General features: G+C 41.3%; 2 protein-coding genes across 3 annotated transcripts; both read right to left on the bottom strand.

Moving 5' to 3' along the window:
• Positions 1-504: 504 nt before the first annotated feature.
• Positions 505-3,795, bottom strand: LOC100349630 (olfactory receptor 8B3-like). 2 transcript variants are annotated; one of them, XM_017347615.3, is made up of 2 exons: positions 3,782-3,795; positions 505-1,444 (listed from the first exon to the last, which is right to left on the bottom strand). In XM_017347615.3, the coding sequence occupies exons 1-2, from the start codon at positions 3,793-3,795 to the stop codon at positions 505-507; spliced, it is 954 nt and encodes a 317-aa protein (XP_017203104.3). The 2 variants fall into 2 exon arrangements, with proteins under 2 accessions (XP_017203104.3, XP_069921455.1); XM_070065354.1 differs by lacking the exon at positions 3,782-3,795 and adding an exon at positions 1,717-1,727 and having other exon boundaries at positions 505-1,429.
• A 5,056-nt stretch (positions 3,796-8,851) lies between these two features.
• LOC100349888 (olfactory receptor 8B3-like) lies at positions 8,852-13,332 on the bottom strand. The gene is made up of 2 exons (XM_002708335.4): positions 13,322-13,332; positions 8,852-9,770 (listed from the first exon to the last, which is right to left on the bottom strand). The coding sequence occupies exons 1-2, from the start codon at positions 13,330-13,332 to the stop codon at positions 8,852-8,854; spliced, it is 930 nt and encodes a 309-aa protein (XP_002708381.4).
• Between the last annotated feature and the right edge of the window lie 608 nt (positions 13,333-13,940).

Below are 13,940 nucleotides of genomic sequence, written 5' to 3'. Positions count from 1 at the left end.
GTACTAGCTATAGCATTAATTCACATTGAACAGCACATTAAGGACAGAGATCCTACATGAGGAGTAAGTGCACAGTGACTCCTGTTGTTGACTTAACAAATTGACACTCTTGTTTATGGTGTCAGTAATCACCCTAGACTCTTGTCATGATTTGCCAAGGCTATAGAAGCCTTCTGAGTCCGCTGACTCCTATCTTATTTAGACAAGGTCATAGTCAGAGTGGAAGTTCACTCCTCCCTTCAGAGAAAGGTACCACCTTCTTGTACACACAAATATTTCAATATATGATATTCTACCCTTAAAATAATATAGTTACTGATCAAGTTAATGAATAAAATATTTTCATTTTAAGTTCTAAATACAAAGAGCAAATATTATCTTGTGAATAATAGAAAGAAGTCCACCACTAGAATACATTCAGTATATATATGTACATATGTATATATATATATATATATCCAGACTTTACATGTTCTGTAACTAATGAACATAAACATAATATCTCTACCAACACTTTACTCTAAGAAATGTTTTTCTCAGGGCAGTTTTAACATCTTTGTTTCTCAAGCTGTAGATTAAGGGATTCATCATGGGAATCACATTTGTGTAAAAGACAGAAGAAATTTTCCCCAAATCCATAGTAGTAGCAGAGGATGGCTTAAGATACATTATTGCTCCTGATCCAAAAAAGAGAGAAACAGCAATTATGTGAGAACTGCAGGTGCTGAAGGCTTTGGACCTGCCCTCAGTGGAGTTTATTTGAAAGATGCTGGAGAGAATGAAACCATAAGAGAGAAAGATGGTGAGGCTGGCCACAATGATGTTGATGCCAACCACAATGAAAACCACCAATTCATTGACATATGTGCTGGTGCAGGAGAGCTGCATCACTGGGAGGATGTCACATAAGTAGTGGTTGATGGTGTTTGCATCACAGAAGGTCAGTCTCAGCATGCATCCAGTGTGGGCCGTGGCACCTGAAAAGGCCATCAAGTATGAACCAAGCATAAGGCTGGAACACACTTTAGGGGACATGACTACGGTATAGAGAAGTGGGTTACAGATGGCCACATAGCGATCATAGGCCATTGATGTCAGCACATAGCATTCAGAAATGACAAAGAACAAAAAAAAGTAGAGCTGCACCATGCACCCTGTGTATGATATAATATTCCTCTCTGAAACAAAGTTCACCAGCATTTTGGGTGTAAATACAGAAGAATAACAGAGGTCAATGAAGGACAGATTAAAGACGAAAAAGTACATGGGGGTGTGAAGGTGTGAGTGCAGCCCAATCAGAGTCACCAAGCTCAAATTTCCCAGCACGGTGACCACGTACATGAGTAGAAACAGGAAGAACAGGGGCAGCTGGAGAGCTGGCTGGTCTGTTAATCCTTTCAGGGTGAACTCAGTCACAAGGGAGCCATTTCTTGGAGCCATTCTTCTCTAGGGTGTCTGTGGGTGAAGGAAGAAGGGTTCTGTTAGAGGACAGCCCAGCTCTTCCCACCCTACCTCATCCACAGTGTGAGAGGTGTGCAGGAATGAGCCTGTGAAATGAGCCCTTGGAGAGCTCCACCAACCCAGCCTGCAGAGTGCAGGGCAGCAGCAGCAAGTGCAGTCACCAGTTCTGGGATAAAGGACAGGAGGGCTGGACCAGGGCAGGATGGTTTGTTCTCTTAGCATTTGTTCCTTCACTTGAGCCCTCCATATCCAAACTCAATTCCCATTAAAATTGGAAGAAGATGATTTAGTCATCCAGTGCTGGCCTCCAGTGCAACTTAGACTATCGAGTTGGAAACCAAACATTCTTTCTAGAGCTACACTAGAAAAGCATAGTCTTGGAAAGCTTATGTTACATTCCTAAGTCACAGAAAAATTAATCTCTTTAGAAGGTAGATGGTGCAGTCCACAGAGATGCGACTTACTATTACAGATGCTGAAATCCCTGAGCCCATTAATGTCTCTGAATCTTTGCTCTCCTGGAATGCATTCTTTTTCTATCTTCATTTGCATCTCAGGATTGTACAAAATGGAGATGGGATGGGTATAACCTAGTTTAGGTGCCTGGTGTCCATCATAAAAATAGAAAACATTAACACCCATGTAATTCATGAACTCATTCCATACCTCAGCGCTCCTTGTCAGGTGGTGTATCCCCAACTTCTCGGAAGAGTAACTTCTCCTTCAACTCCTTTGGTTCCAAGAGGATGCAGTTCACACTTGATCTCTGATATGCTCAGTAAATATGTCTGAACTACCCATCATGATTTATGTTCATGAATTCAGATGGTCTCCAGCACCAGAGAAGAGTAAAGTCTTTATTATTACCGCACTTATCACTTAATGAGAAAATTAAGTTTATGAGAGTTTAATTAGATAATGTGCTTGATTATACAAAAGACAGAAACCTGTTCAGTTTCTTCCTAGATTACAGATTCTGGGTGTCAAAGGAGAATGGGAATTGTAGATGCACCCCAGATGGTGATCAGGCTGCAGTTCCTGAGTGACTCAATATTTTAATCAAGTTTTCCCTTCTCTCAGGGGATTGTACATCTCCCAAAGCAAGGCCAAAAATAAACTCCCATCTCCCTACTGTCTAGATTTCCACAAGGAAATCTATTGTTTGGATTTTTTTCTTTCTTCCCACATTCTAAATTGCAATTCCCATAGGATCTAGCTCTACACTCACTTTTTTCTTTATGTGAAAATTAACAAAAATGGAAGCAACTCATCTCAGGTGCATTCTCTCCTGTGATATCACCAGAATCAGAACTTTTTGCATATTTTTATTTCTCAAAGATGTAAAATAAATTTGATTTCTTAAATTTATCAACTTGAATTATGACATAGCATAGTTGGCAGATGTAGGAAAAAAATACTTAATATCATTAATCATTAGGGAAAGGCAGATTAAGATGCTAATACTCCTTGAGGCCAACTGGAAGGATGAAAATCATTTCTGTATATTTTCACAATTATGATGTTTTAATTATCATTGTGTTTTTAAGGAATTAATACTTTAGATTCTCAAGGTCATAGAAAATGTTCAGTAATTACTGCAACACAATTATAATCAATTCTCAAGTTAATGTGATCTTATAAAAAAGAACAGGGTGAATGTGGTTCTGTGTTTTACTTCTGTGTTTCTTTTCATCAAAGAGAGATGAAAAATCTTATCTGACAAAGTTTATTAAGGAAAATACTTACCAATATGGTAGAAAGGTTTGCATGAATGAAATTTTATAATATGGAACGAGAACTAGGCCTTCTTTGCCACAAATTCACCTCAACACTGTGATATATCACATACTACAAGTCTGTACAACATTGACTTCCATCACCTTATGGATGTTATTGGAAATTTCTTGTTGCCCACTCAAAACAGAAATTTCTCTGCCCAAGTCTGTCTATGTTAATCTTATCGCTCTTGATTTTCTTCTGTGAAAGTCCTTTAGTAATTCCCAACTACTCCACTTATGCCTTCATTCTCTGTGTTTGCTTAAGATTTGTTTATTGTCACACATAAGGAGAACTCTAATGACAGGATTGTAACCTTATTTGATTATGAATATTTGCATGAATATATAAATATGTGTACAAAATGTGACCTAAAACAAATTTTATAAAATGAACATCTAGCAATCCACCATCAGATCTACAAATTAAATATAGCCAACAACTCAAAGCCATTTGTGTGTCTCTTCCTGTTTGAATCTCCATCCATTCTTCCCTTCTCCATCCTGGTTCTGTTGGAACCACTTTCCTGGCTTTTCTTCAGAGCTTCACCACTTTCATAAAGTCCCACTTCCACATGCATCCAGACCACAGAAGCACAAGTAGAATATTAAAAGAGCACACTTTGCATTTGAAATGGTGTTTGTCATGTAGAACCTAGTCACAGGCCACATTGCACTGCAGGAAAGACTGGAAATGTGTGTCTTGGAGGGTGAGCAGCAGCAATCTCTGCCACCCTGAGACATTCATTAATGGTATCTATCAAATACATGTTGCAAAGCTAAATAAGTTATGGAATGTGAGACTTGTTGCTGACTCTGGAACTTAATAAACACCTGAATACAAGAATGGTTACAGCAAGCCACCACATGTGGTTTCGTTTTATGTATAAACAAATATAAATATAGGATAAACCCACATATTTTGAATTAAACAACAGGGAGTGAATATGAAATGTGCCAGATACTTTCTGGACACTTGATTATTTGAGCATTTTTGCCTTTATTTGTTTTTGAAGCTTTTTTATTCATTGCTCTCTAATTTCTAAAAGTTAGTAAGTTATCATCATTATAATGGTAATAAACCCTTGCAAATTTAGAATAAAAATTCCAATTCCCAGACTCATCTCCACCACTCACAAACTGATTTGGAACAAGTCAGGAACATCTCTGAGCATCGGGCTCATCATCTATGTAATGGTAACTAGGATTCCATCTTGCACCCTCCAAGTCCTTCTCTGAGGAGCACACAGAATGACAGATGGGACATTGCAGAGGAAACTTTGCCAATACTCCTCCTAACAGCAAGTGTAACATCTGCCCGTGTACTGATATTTGAAGTCTATTAACCCAACTTACGTCAGCAAGAGACTTACCCAGTACAGGGAACATTCCAGCCTCCCTTCACTTAGGAAGAGGGCAGACTCTGCACTCAGAAAGTGAAAGTTTACTACACTGAATTTAAAGGTGTTTGAGACCACAGGACCACTGCATGTAATTTACATCATCTAGTATTCTGTTGAATTAATGACGCCACAGAGAAAAAATATCTGTCAGACCGATGGAAAAATATCATATCAGTATGCAACATGGTCATTATGCCACCAGAATCAGTTTTCCAGAGTAACACTAACCATCTAAAACTAATTTTAGAATATAGGAATATCATACATACGATGTAACTCTACAAAGATTTTTCAAAATCTCATGGAAAATAGAAATAAAAGATGACTATTTGGGTTCAAAACACTTTTGACATTCATATAGTCTTTTGATAATAAGAGTTTTGCATGGAAATTTAGAAGATGCCTCAAATTTCAGTATGATGGTCCACTTGTATCTTTCTGTTACTGTGTCTGATTATGCTTGTGACATATAGCACATTGCCGTACATAGACCGTGGTGCGAATGTGTGTGTGTGTGTGTGTGTTCTTACATAAACAAAGATATGATTGAAGCAATAATTGTGGTTTCCACTAGATTCAGCAGAGCTTTATGTTGAGCCCAGCCTGAAACCATTGAATACCCATCTAAATACATTTTCAAAATCTTAAAGTGTTCCTATACCATGCAAATGATGTTAGACATTGAGCATATATTACAAGATGGAAGACAACGCCTTGTGTGTGTGTGCCCTGACAATGCAAGCAGGGGTGCAATGTAAAGGGTAGTGGAAGGTTCATGAAGGCGGGAGTTTTAGGAAAGACACAGATGTACAACTCAAATTTCCTTTACTTCTAGCTGTCATCAGCCTTAGGCAGAGTAGATTCTGAACACTCTCATTCCAAATTAATCCTGAAAATAACAGGAGCTTGAGTAGAGAAAAATTGTGCTAAATGGATTCAGCATGTATTCAGCAAACTTTCTTCCTGGTTCTAACAGAGAAAAACCAAGCTTTCTCACCAACTTAAAAACACTCCCTGGCTGGCGCCGCGGCTCAATAGGCTAATCCTCCGCCTGTTGTGCCTGCACCCTGGGTTCTGGTCCCGGTAGGGGGGGTGCCGGATTCTGTCCCAGTTGCTCCTCTTCCAGTCCAGCTCTCTGCTGTGGCCTGGGAGGGCAGTGGAGGATGGCCCAGGTCTTCGGACCCTGCACCCACGTGGGAGACCAGGAGAGGAACCTGGCTCCTGGCTTCGGATCAGCATGGTGTGCTGGACACAGAGCGCGGGCCACAGCAGCCACTTGGGGGTAAATCAACAGTAAAAGGAAGACCTTTCTCTCTGTCTCTCTCTCTCACTGTCCACTCTGCCTGTCAAAAAAAAAAAAAAAAAAACAAAAAAAACCAACAACAAACAAAAAGCAAAACAAAACAAAAAAAACACTCCCTTTCTAGAACACAGGCACACTCTAATCACTTCACTTACAAAAACTTCAAAAGGTTTTCTATGGGGAGTGTAACACTCCTGACTTTGTTCCTCTGACACACCTGCCTTTCCAAAAGAATACTTGCATGGAGTTTACAAGCTCCAAGTTGCTATCAGCTAGCTCATCTCTGTTAAAACTCATCAGCCACCTTCAACTTTTATGACCTGTCTCTATATGCTTATTTCCAATTATTTCTTCCAAAACTTATGATAGAATGTCATACATTTTAAAGAAACATATTGTTCCTCATGGACATATTTTTATTTGTATTTGGAGGCTCATCAAAAGAAAGAATAGTGCCCATGATTAACACAACATTTGGGCTGACTCAAGTAGTAATAAATTAGGTAACAGAGGCAATGCAAAACTGAACTTCTACAGAAGCTTCCAAATAGCTCAGAGATTATTTATTTATTGATTGATAATTTTTTCTTTCATTAAGAAAAGCAATTTTTTCAAAAGGAACACTAAGAAAGGCTAAAAAAATTCCTTTCCTTAGAACTTATGTGATGGGGCCGGCACCATGGCTCACTTGTTTAATCCTCCACCTGCAGCACCAGCATCCCATATGGGTGCCGGGTTCTATTCTTACTTGCTCCTCTTCCAGTCCAGCTCTCTGCTGTGGCCCAGGAGGGCAGTGGAGGATGGCCCAAGTATTTGGGCTCCTTACCCGTACGGGAGACCAGGAAGAAGCACCTGTCTCTCTCTCTCTCACTGTCTAGAACTCTACCTGTCAAATAAAAAACAAAAAGAACTTATGTGACAATACAGCACGATGATGCTGAGATCAGGAAATAGATTGTGAGTACTTTGTTAAACTAGAAGTCAAGGGTTTGATGAAACCAAAACCCCTAAAATCAGCAAAAGTGTCAGCAAAATACTTAATGCTGCTTTTCCCAATTTCTAAATATTGATTGGAGATTTCTACAATGGTAAAATAGTGTATGTTGTTTTCCTAAATAGAACTAAGGCAACAACCACCCTAAGAGAATTGTATGCATCATCTAGGAGCAAAGCACCACCAACATTCAAAGTTGAAATATTTTCTCATGCTCATGTTTACTAAAACCAAACTAATAAAATGAAGTGGGCAGAAAATACACTAGAAAGAACAGTACACTTGCAAGCAAAAATGAATAGTGTTTCACAGGTTTTCTCATTAAGAAGTGTGTGACGTTAAGGAAGTCACTGAGCTCTCTGAGCATCACGAGGCACAATCTAATATGGGCCACTTGGTATGTAGAGGAAAATGGGAACCACCCACCAAAAGCAGCTTACTGAACACCGGAGAGCTGTAGGATGGGTTCTGTTTGATTCTCTTCATGGAACCATCCGCATCTGTGACTCTGGCCTTTGAAGAAGACACATTCCTCCTGCCCAATGTAGAATGCACAGACAGTGAAGCCAGAAGATCTCACACCAGCTGTGAATGGCACCCAACAGGGGAAAGATAGGAAACCCACACCTGGGGCTGGTGTTATAGTACAACAGGTTGAAGCACAGGTTTTGAGGGCAGCATCCCACATCCGGCTGCCAGTTCAAGTGCTGGCTGCTCTGCCTCTGATCTAGCTTCCTGCTAATGCATCCTGGAAAGCAGCAGGTTATGGGTCTAGTGCTTGAGCTCCTGTCACCAATGTGTGAGACCTGGATAAATATCCTGGCTCCGGGCTTCAGCCTGTTCCAGCCTCGTTGCAGGCACTTGAACCTGCACATGCAAAATAACTCTCTCTCTCTCTCTCTTGCTCTTGCTCTCGCTCTCTTTCTCTCTCTCTCTCTCCCCTCCTCTCTCCCTTTCTCCTCTAATTCAAACTTTCAAATGCATAAATCTTCACAGGAAATAAGTGGCACACATGGCACAATGTAACCAGCTGTTACTTTACTTAATCATTATAAAACCATTCCCTTTTTTTTCAAGAGAAACAAAAGAGTCCTTAATAACAATGGGAAAATTTTTCCTTAAATTAACATACAGGTAAAATGCAAAAACAGTAGAAAGAATAGTGAAAGTGGTAAAAGGGGAAACTCAACTTTCAAAAAAGATTGAAGCAGGTTTTAGAAGAATCAAATCCCCTTCACCCTGGTAAAAAAGAAATGACCAGAATGTAATCATTGGACAATTCATATATACTTCAAAATACCATGTTCTACAAATTAAAATCACACAGTTTCCTGTCAAGTTAATGGATGAAATAATTTGTTAATTTTAAAACCCAAAGAGTAAATATTTTCTTAAAAAAATAAATAGAAAATGAGTGCACTCAAAAAAGCAACTTTTAACTGCCATAAAAAAAAAAAAAAAAAACTTCCCAGCCCTAAAATCACCTGCACAGGAAATGCTAACTTTATTACCTTTAAGAGTCATTTATTTTACATGAAAGCATTATGGGGGTAAGGGGGAGGAGTGGTAGGGAATAAGAGAGAGAGAGAGAGAGAGAGCGAGAGCGAGAGAGAGAGAGAGAGAGAGAGAATGTACCATCAGCTGGTCTACCTCCCAGATAGTCACAACAGCCAGCACTGGGTCAGGCCAAAGCCAGGAGCCATGAGATTCATCTTGGTCTCCCACATGGGTGGCAGGGACCCAAACACTTGGGCCATCATCTGTTGCTTTTCCCAGGCCATTAACATGGAGTTGGACTGGAAACAGAGCATCCAAAACGTGAACCAGCACTCATATGGAATAGTGTTACAGGAGAAAGCTTTGCCTATTATGCCACCACGCTGGACCTGAACACACTATATTTGATCAAAACATGCTAACAGAGTTTTCTCAGGGCAAGCTTAACGTCCTTATTCCTCAAGCTATAGATTAAGGGATTCAACATGGGAATTACATTTGTATAAAACACAGAAGAAATTTTTCCCTCATCCAGTGATCCAGCAGAGGATGGCCTAAGATACATTATTGCTCCTGATCCATAAAACAGAGAAACAGCAATTATGTGAGAACTGCAGGTGCTGAAGGCTTTGGACCTGCCCTCAGTGGAGTTTATTTGAAAGATGCTGGAGAGAATGAAACCATAAGAGAGAAAGATGGTGAGGCTGGCCACAATGATGTTGATGCCAACCACAATGAAAACCACCAATTCATTGACATATGTGCTGGTGCAGGAGAGCTGCATCACTGGGAGGATGTCACATAAGTAGTGGTTGATGGTGTTTGCATCACAGAAGGTCAGTCTCAGCATGCATCCAGTGTGGGCCATGGCACCTGTAAAGGCTATCAAGTATGAACCAAGAATAAGGCTAAAACACACTTTAGGGGACATGACTACGGTATAGAGAAGTGGGTTACAGATGGCCACATAGCGATCATAGGCCATTGATGTCAACACATAGCTTTCAGAAATAACCAAAAAACAAAAAAAGTAGAGCTGCACCATGCACCCTGTGTATGATATAATATTCCTCTCTGAAACAAAGTTCACCAGCATTTTGGGTGTAAATACAGAAGAATAACAGAGGTCAATGAAGGACAGGTTGAAGACAAAAAAGTACATGGGGGTGTGAAGGTGTGAGTGCAGCCCAATCAGAGTCACCAAGCTCAAATTTCCCAGCACGGTGACCACGTACATGAGTAGAAACAGGAAGAACAGGGGCAGCTGGAGAGCTGGCTGGTCTGTTAATCCTTTCAGGGTGAACTCAGTCACAAGGGAGCCATTTCTTGGAGCCATTCTTCTCTAGGGTGTCTGTGGGTGAAGGAAGAAGGGTTCTTTTAGAGGACAGCCCAGCTCTTCCCACCCTACCTCATCCGCAGTGTGAGGGGTGTGCAGGAATGAGCCTGTGAAATGAGCCCTTGGAGAGCTCCACCAACCCAGCCTGCAGAGTGCAGGGCAGCAGCAGCAAGTGCAGTCACCAGTTCTGGGATAAAGGACAGGAAGAATGGACCAGGGCAGGATGGTTTGTTCTCTTAGCATTTGTTCCTTCACTTGAGCACTCCCTCTCTAGTAAAAGTGGAGCCTGAGATCTTAGACATCCAGTGCTCCCCTCCAATGCAGATTCGACCAATGAAGTGGAAACCAAAGCATTGTTCCTGGGGCCCTGCACTGTACTGCAGTGGATTTATGCCCTGGCCTTAGCACTGGCATCCCATATGGCCGCCGGTTCTAGTCCCAGCTGCTCCACTTCTGATCTAGCTCTCTGCTATGGCCTGGCCTAGCAGTGGAAGAGGCCCAAGTCCTTGGGCACCTGCACCCATGAGGGAGACCCGGAGGAAGCTTCTGGCTCCTGGCTTCAGATCAGCACAGTTCCGGCCATTGCGACCAATTGAGGAATGAACCATCATATGGAAAACCTCTCTCTCTCTCTCTGCCTCAGCTCTCTCTGTGTAACTCTGACTCTCAAGTAAAAAGTAAATAAATCTTTTTTTTTTTTTTATTTGACAGGTAGAGTTAAAGACAGTGTGAGAGAGAGACAGAGAGAAAGGTCTTCCTTCTTTTGGTTCACCCCCCGAAATGGACACTACGGCTGGTGCTACACCGATCCGAAGCCAGGAGCCAGATGCTTCCTCCTGGTCTCGCAGGTGGGTGCAGAGCCTGAGCACTTGGGCCACCCTCCACTGCCTTTCTGGGCCACAGCAGAGAGCTGGACTGGAAGAGGAACAACCAGGACTATGAACCTGGCGCCCATATGGGATGCCGGCTTCGTAGGGGGAAGACCAACCAAGTGAGCCACTGCGCCGGCCCCCAAAATAAATATATCTTAAAAAAAAATTGTTCATAGAATGGCAGATGTCCTAAACAGCATTCTGGTCTCAATATCAGCCCTTAAGGCAGTAGGATCTGGCTGAAGAGCCCATGAGAGTATTTTAGGCATGGAAAGCCAAGACACTCTGGCAAAAAAAAAAAAAAAAAAAAAAAAAGAAAGAAAGAAAGAAAAAGAGGACCTAAATGAAAGATTTCTGCGATTGAGATCTCAGTAGAAAGAACAGGGCCATTAAAGAAGGAGGTACCTTTCTCTGAAGGGAGGAGAGAACTTCCACTTTGACTATGACCTTGTCTGAATAAGATCAAAGCCAGCAAACTCAACAGGCTTCCGTAGCCTTAGCAACCCATGACTAGAGGCTAAGGAGATTACTGATGCCATCAGCAAGAGTGTCAAATTGTTAAGCCAACAATAGGAGTCACTGTGTACTTACTCCTCATGAGGGATCTGTCCTTAATGTGTTGTTCAATGTGAAGTAATGCTATAGTACTGAAACAGTATTTTACAGTTTATGTTCTGTGTGGGAGCAAACTGATGAAATCTTTACTGAATATATACTAAATCGATCTTCTGTATATAAAGATAATTGAAAATGAATCTTGATATGAATGGAATGGGAGAGGGAGCAGGAGATGGGAGGGGCCCAAGGGGGAGGGAAGTTATGGGGGGAAGCCATTGTAATCCATAAACTGCACTTTGGAAATTTATATTTACTAAATACAAGTTTAAAAACCTTGTTCCTAATGCTAAACTAAGGAAGAGTGGTCTGGTAGAGGTTTAGCTGCTGTCTGTGTCACAGAAAAATGACAGAGTTCTGTCTGTGGAGCAGAAACTGATGTGGGCTCCTCCCTGCAACACGTTCTGCATGCTTCACTTGCATTCAGGATTGCACAAAGCAGGAATCGGGGCAGGATAGTCTAGTTTAGAACCCCGGCCTCCATTCTTTTTTATTGTTTTAAATATTTATTTATTTTATTTGAAAGAGTTACAAGCAAGAGATCTTCCATCCACTGGATCACTACCAAAGTGGCAGCAACAGTCAGGACTGGGCCAGGCAGAAGCCAAGAGCCAGGAGCCTGGTGCACTATCTGATCTCCCACATGGGTGGCAGTGGCCCAGACACTTTCACTGCTTTCTCTGGCCCATCAGCCGGGAGCTGGATTGGAAGTAGAGCAGCCATGACTCAAACCTGCATCCATATGGGATGCTGGAATTTCATGCAGAGACTTAACCTGCTGCATTGCAAAGCTGACCATTGTCTCCATCCTTAAACAGAGGACAATAACATTCATACAATTCAGGAACTCACTGTCCTTAGTCCATACCTCCGTCCTTCCTTGTCTTGTAGTTTAATCTTCTGTTCTTGGAAAAGTAGCCTCAGATTCCATAATTTTGAATCCTTCAATTCCTTTGGTTTTAAGAGGATGCCATCCACACCTGGTTCCTGAGATGCCCTGGAAATATTTCTGATAGTATAATGTATGATGATTTCTAATAGCATAATGTATGATAATACATTTTTCTCTCTAGCACCAGAGAAAAATAGAGTCTTTATGATTACCACACTTACCATTTGATAAGAACACAGAAAATTTAAGTAAGTTTATTATATAATGTACCTGGTTATAAAAAGGATAGAAGCTTGTTCAGTCTCTTCCCAAGAGAACAGATTCTGGATGTCAGACAGGAAAAAGGGGGATTGTGTTTACACTTAGACTGAGTACTCTTTAGCTCCCGAGTGAGTCACAGTTGTACTCAAGTTTCCCCTTCTCTCAAGGGATTGTACATCTCCCAAAGCAGGGCCAAAAATCAACTCCATCTCCCTACTGTCTGGATCTCTTCAGGGAAATCTATTGCTTGGGTTGTTTCATCTCACATCCCAACTGGCAGTTCCCACAGGATCTGCCTCCAGACTTACTGATTTCTTTATCTGAAATTTTTCAAAGATTAGAGTAACTCAGGTGCTGCCTGTCTTGAGAGTCATTAGAATCATGTGTAATGATGGTCCTTTCTAAAATAGTGACTTCTAAACACCTGCTGCAGATGTCTACATGAGTGTATGGGCAAGTCATTTTTAAAAAAAAAAATGTGTACATCTTTATATCTTATTTATTTGAGAAGGGGAAGGAAGAGGAGAGAGAGAGAAACTCCCATCTGGTTTACTCCCCAGATGCCCAAAATGACCAGGCCTGGACTGGACTGAAACCAGGATCCAGCAACTCTATCTAGGTTTCCCAGAAAGGCGGCAGGGACCCAAGTACTTGAACAATCAGTGCAGTCTCCCAGGGCCTGCATGAGCAGGAAGGTGAATCTGGAGTCTGAACTGGGAATTGAAGGCAGACACCCAGATGTGGGATTCAGGTGCCTTAACAACGCCAAATGCCCACCATGTGCTCAGAACTTAACTGTATCATTTTAGTAATAAGAACATCAGTTTATTCTCATCCTAGCAAACAGTGGTGGTTGTGGAATAAGAGGACCTTCCTACACTCATTGACTATATAGTACATTGGGCAACTAACCTAACCTCCATGTGCTTCTGGTACAGAATTCCTAAAATAGGAGTAGTAACAATAATATCTCACTCACTGGGTTGTTGTGACAGTTAAACAAGGTACAAGGAATACGGTTACATGATGAACAGTAAATACCAGTTGTCATTACACACGTTCCCATAACTTCTGATAGACGTTCCATACACACCTTTCCTCATTTTTTCCCTTTAATTCTTCTGTTCCCCTAAAAACCATGAGTTCTCTAAAAACAAACATCACTCTGTCTATTTTATTCTTTCTTTTTGGTCCTAAGTGCAGTGCAGAATACACAGCTGTTTTGGCATTTGGGGAGTAAACCAGTAGAAGGAAGATCTCTCTCTCTCTCTCTCTCTCTCTCTGTATGTGTGTGTGTAACTCTCTCTCTCTAACAGTCTGCCTTTCAAATAAATCAGTCTTTAAAGAACACAATAAGCAAGAAGTAGAATGTCTGGAGTTTATGAAATAACCACTCATATCAAGGGCTGACCACGGCACAGCATCTGTTGGCCATGGTTCTGGGAGTTTGTCCCTTCATGTTCACAACATAACTGCCTAGCTCCCACAATCACATTTAAGCACAACTGTACCCAAATAAGAAAGGGAAAGC

The sequence above is a fragment of the Oryctolagus cuniculus genome, chromosome 1 (genome assembly GCF_964237555.1).
Source record: "Oryctolagus cuniculus chromosome 1, mOryCun1.1, whole genome shotgun sequence".
Classification (NCBI taxonomy): domain Eukaryota; kingdom Metazoa; phylum Chordata; class Mammalia; order Lagomorpha; family Leporidae; genus Oryctolagus; species Oryctolagus cuniculus.
The sequence above is the reverse complement of the archived record's forward strand: the minus strand, read 5'-3'. Positions and strand labels throughout refer to the sequence as shown.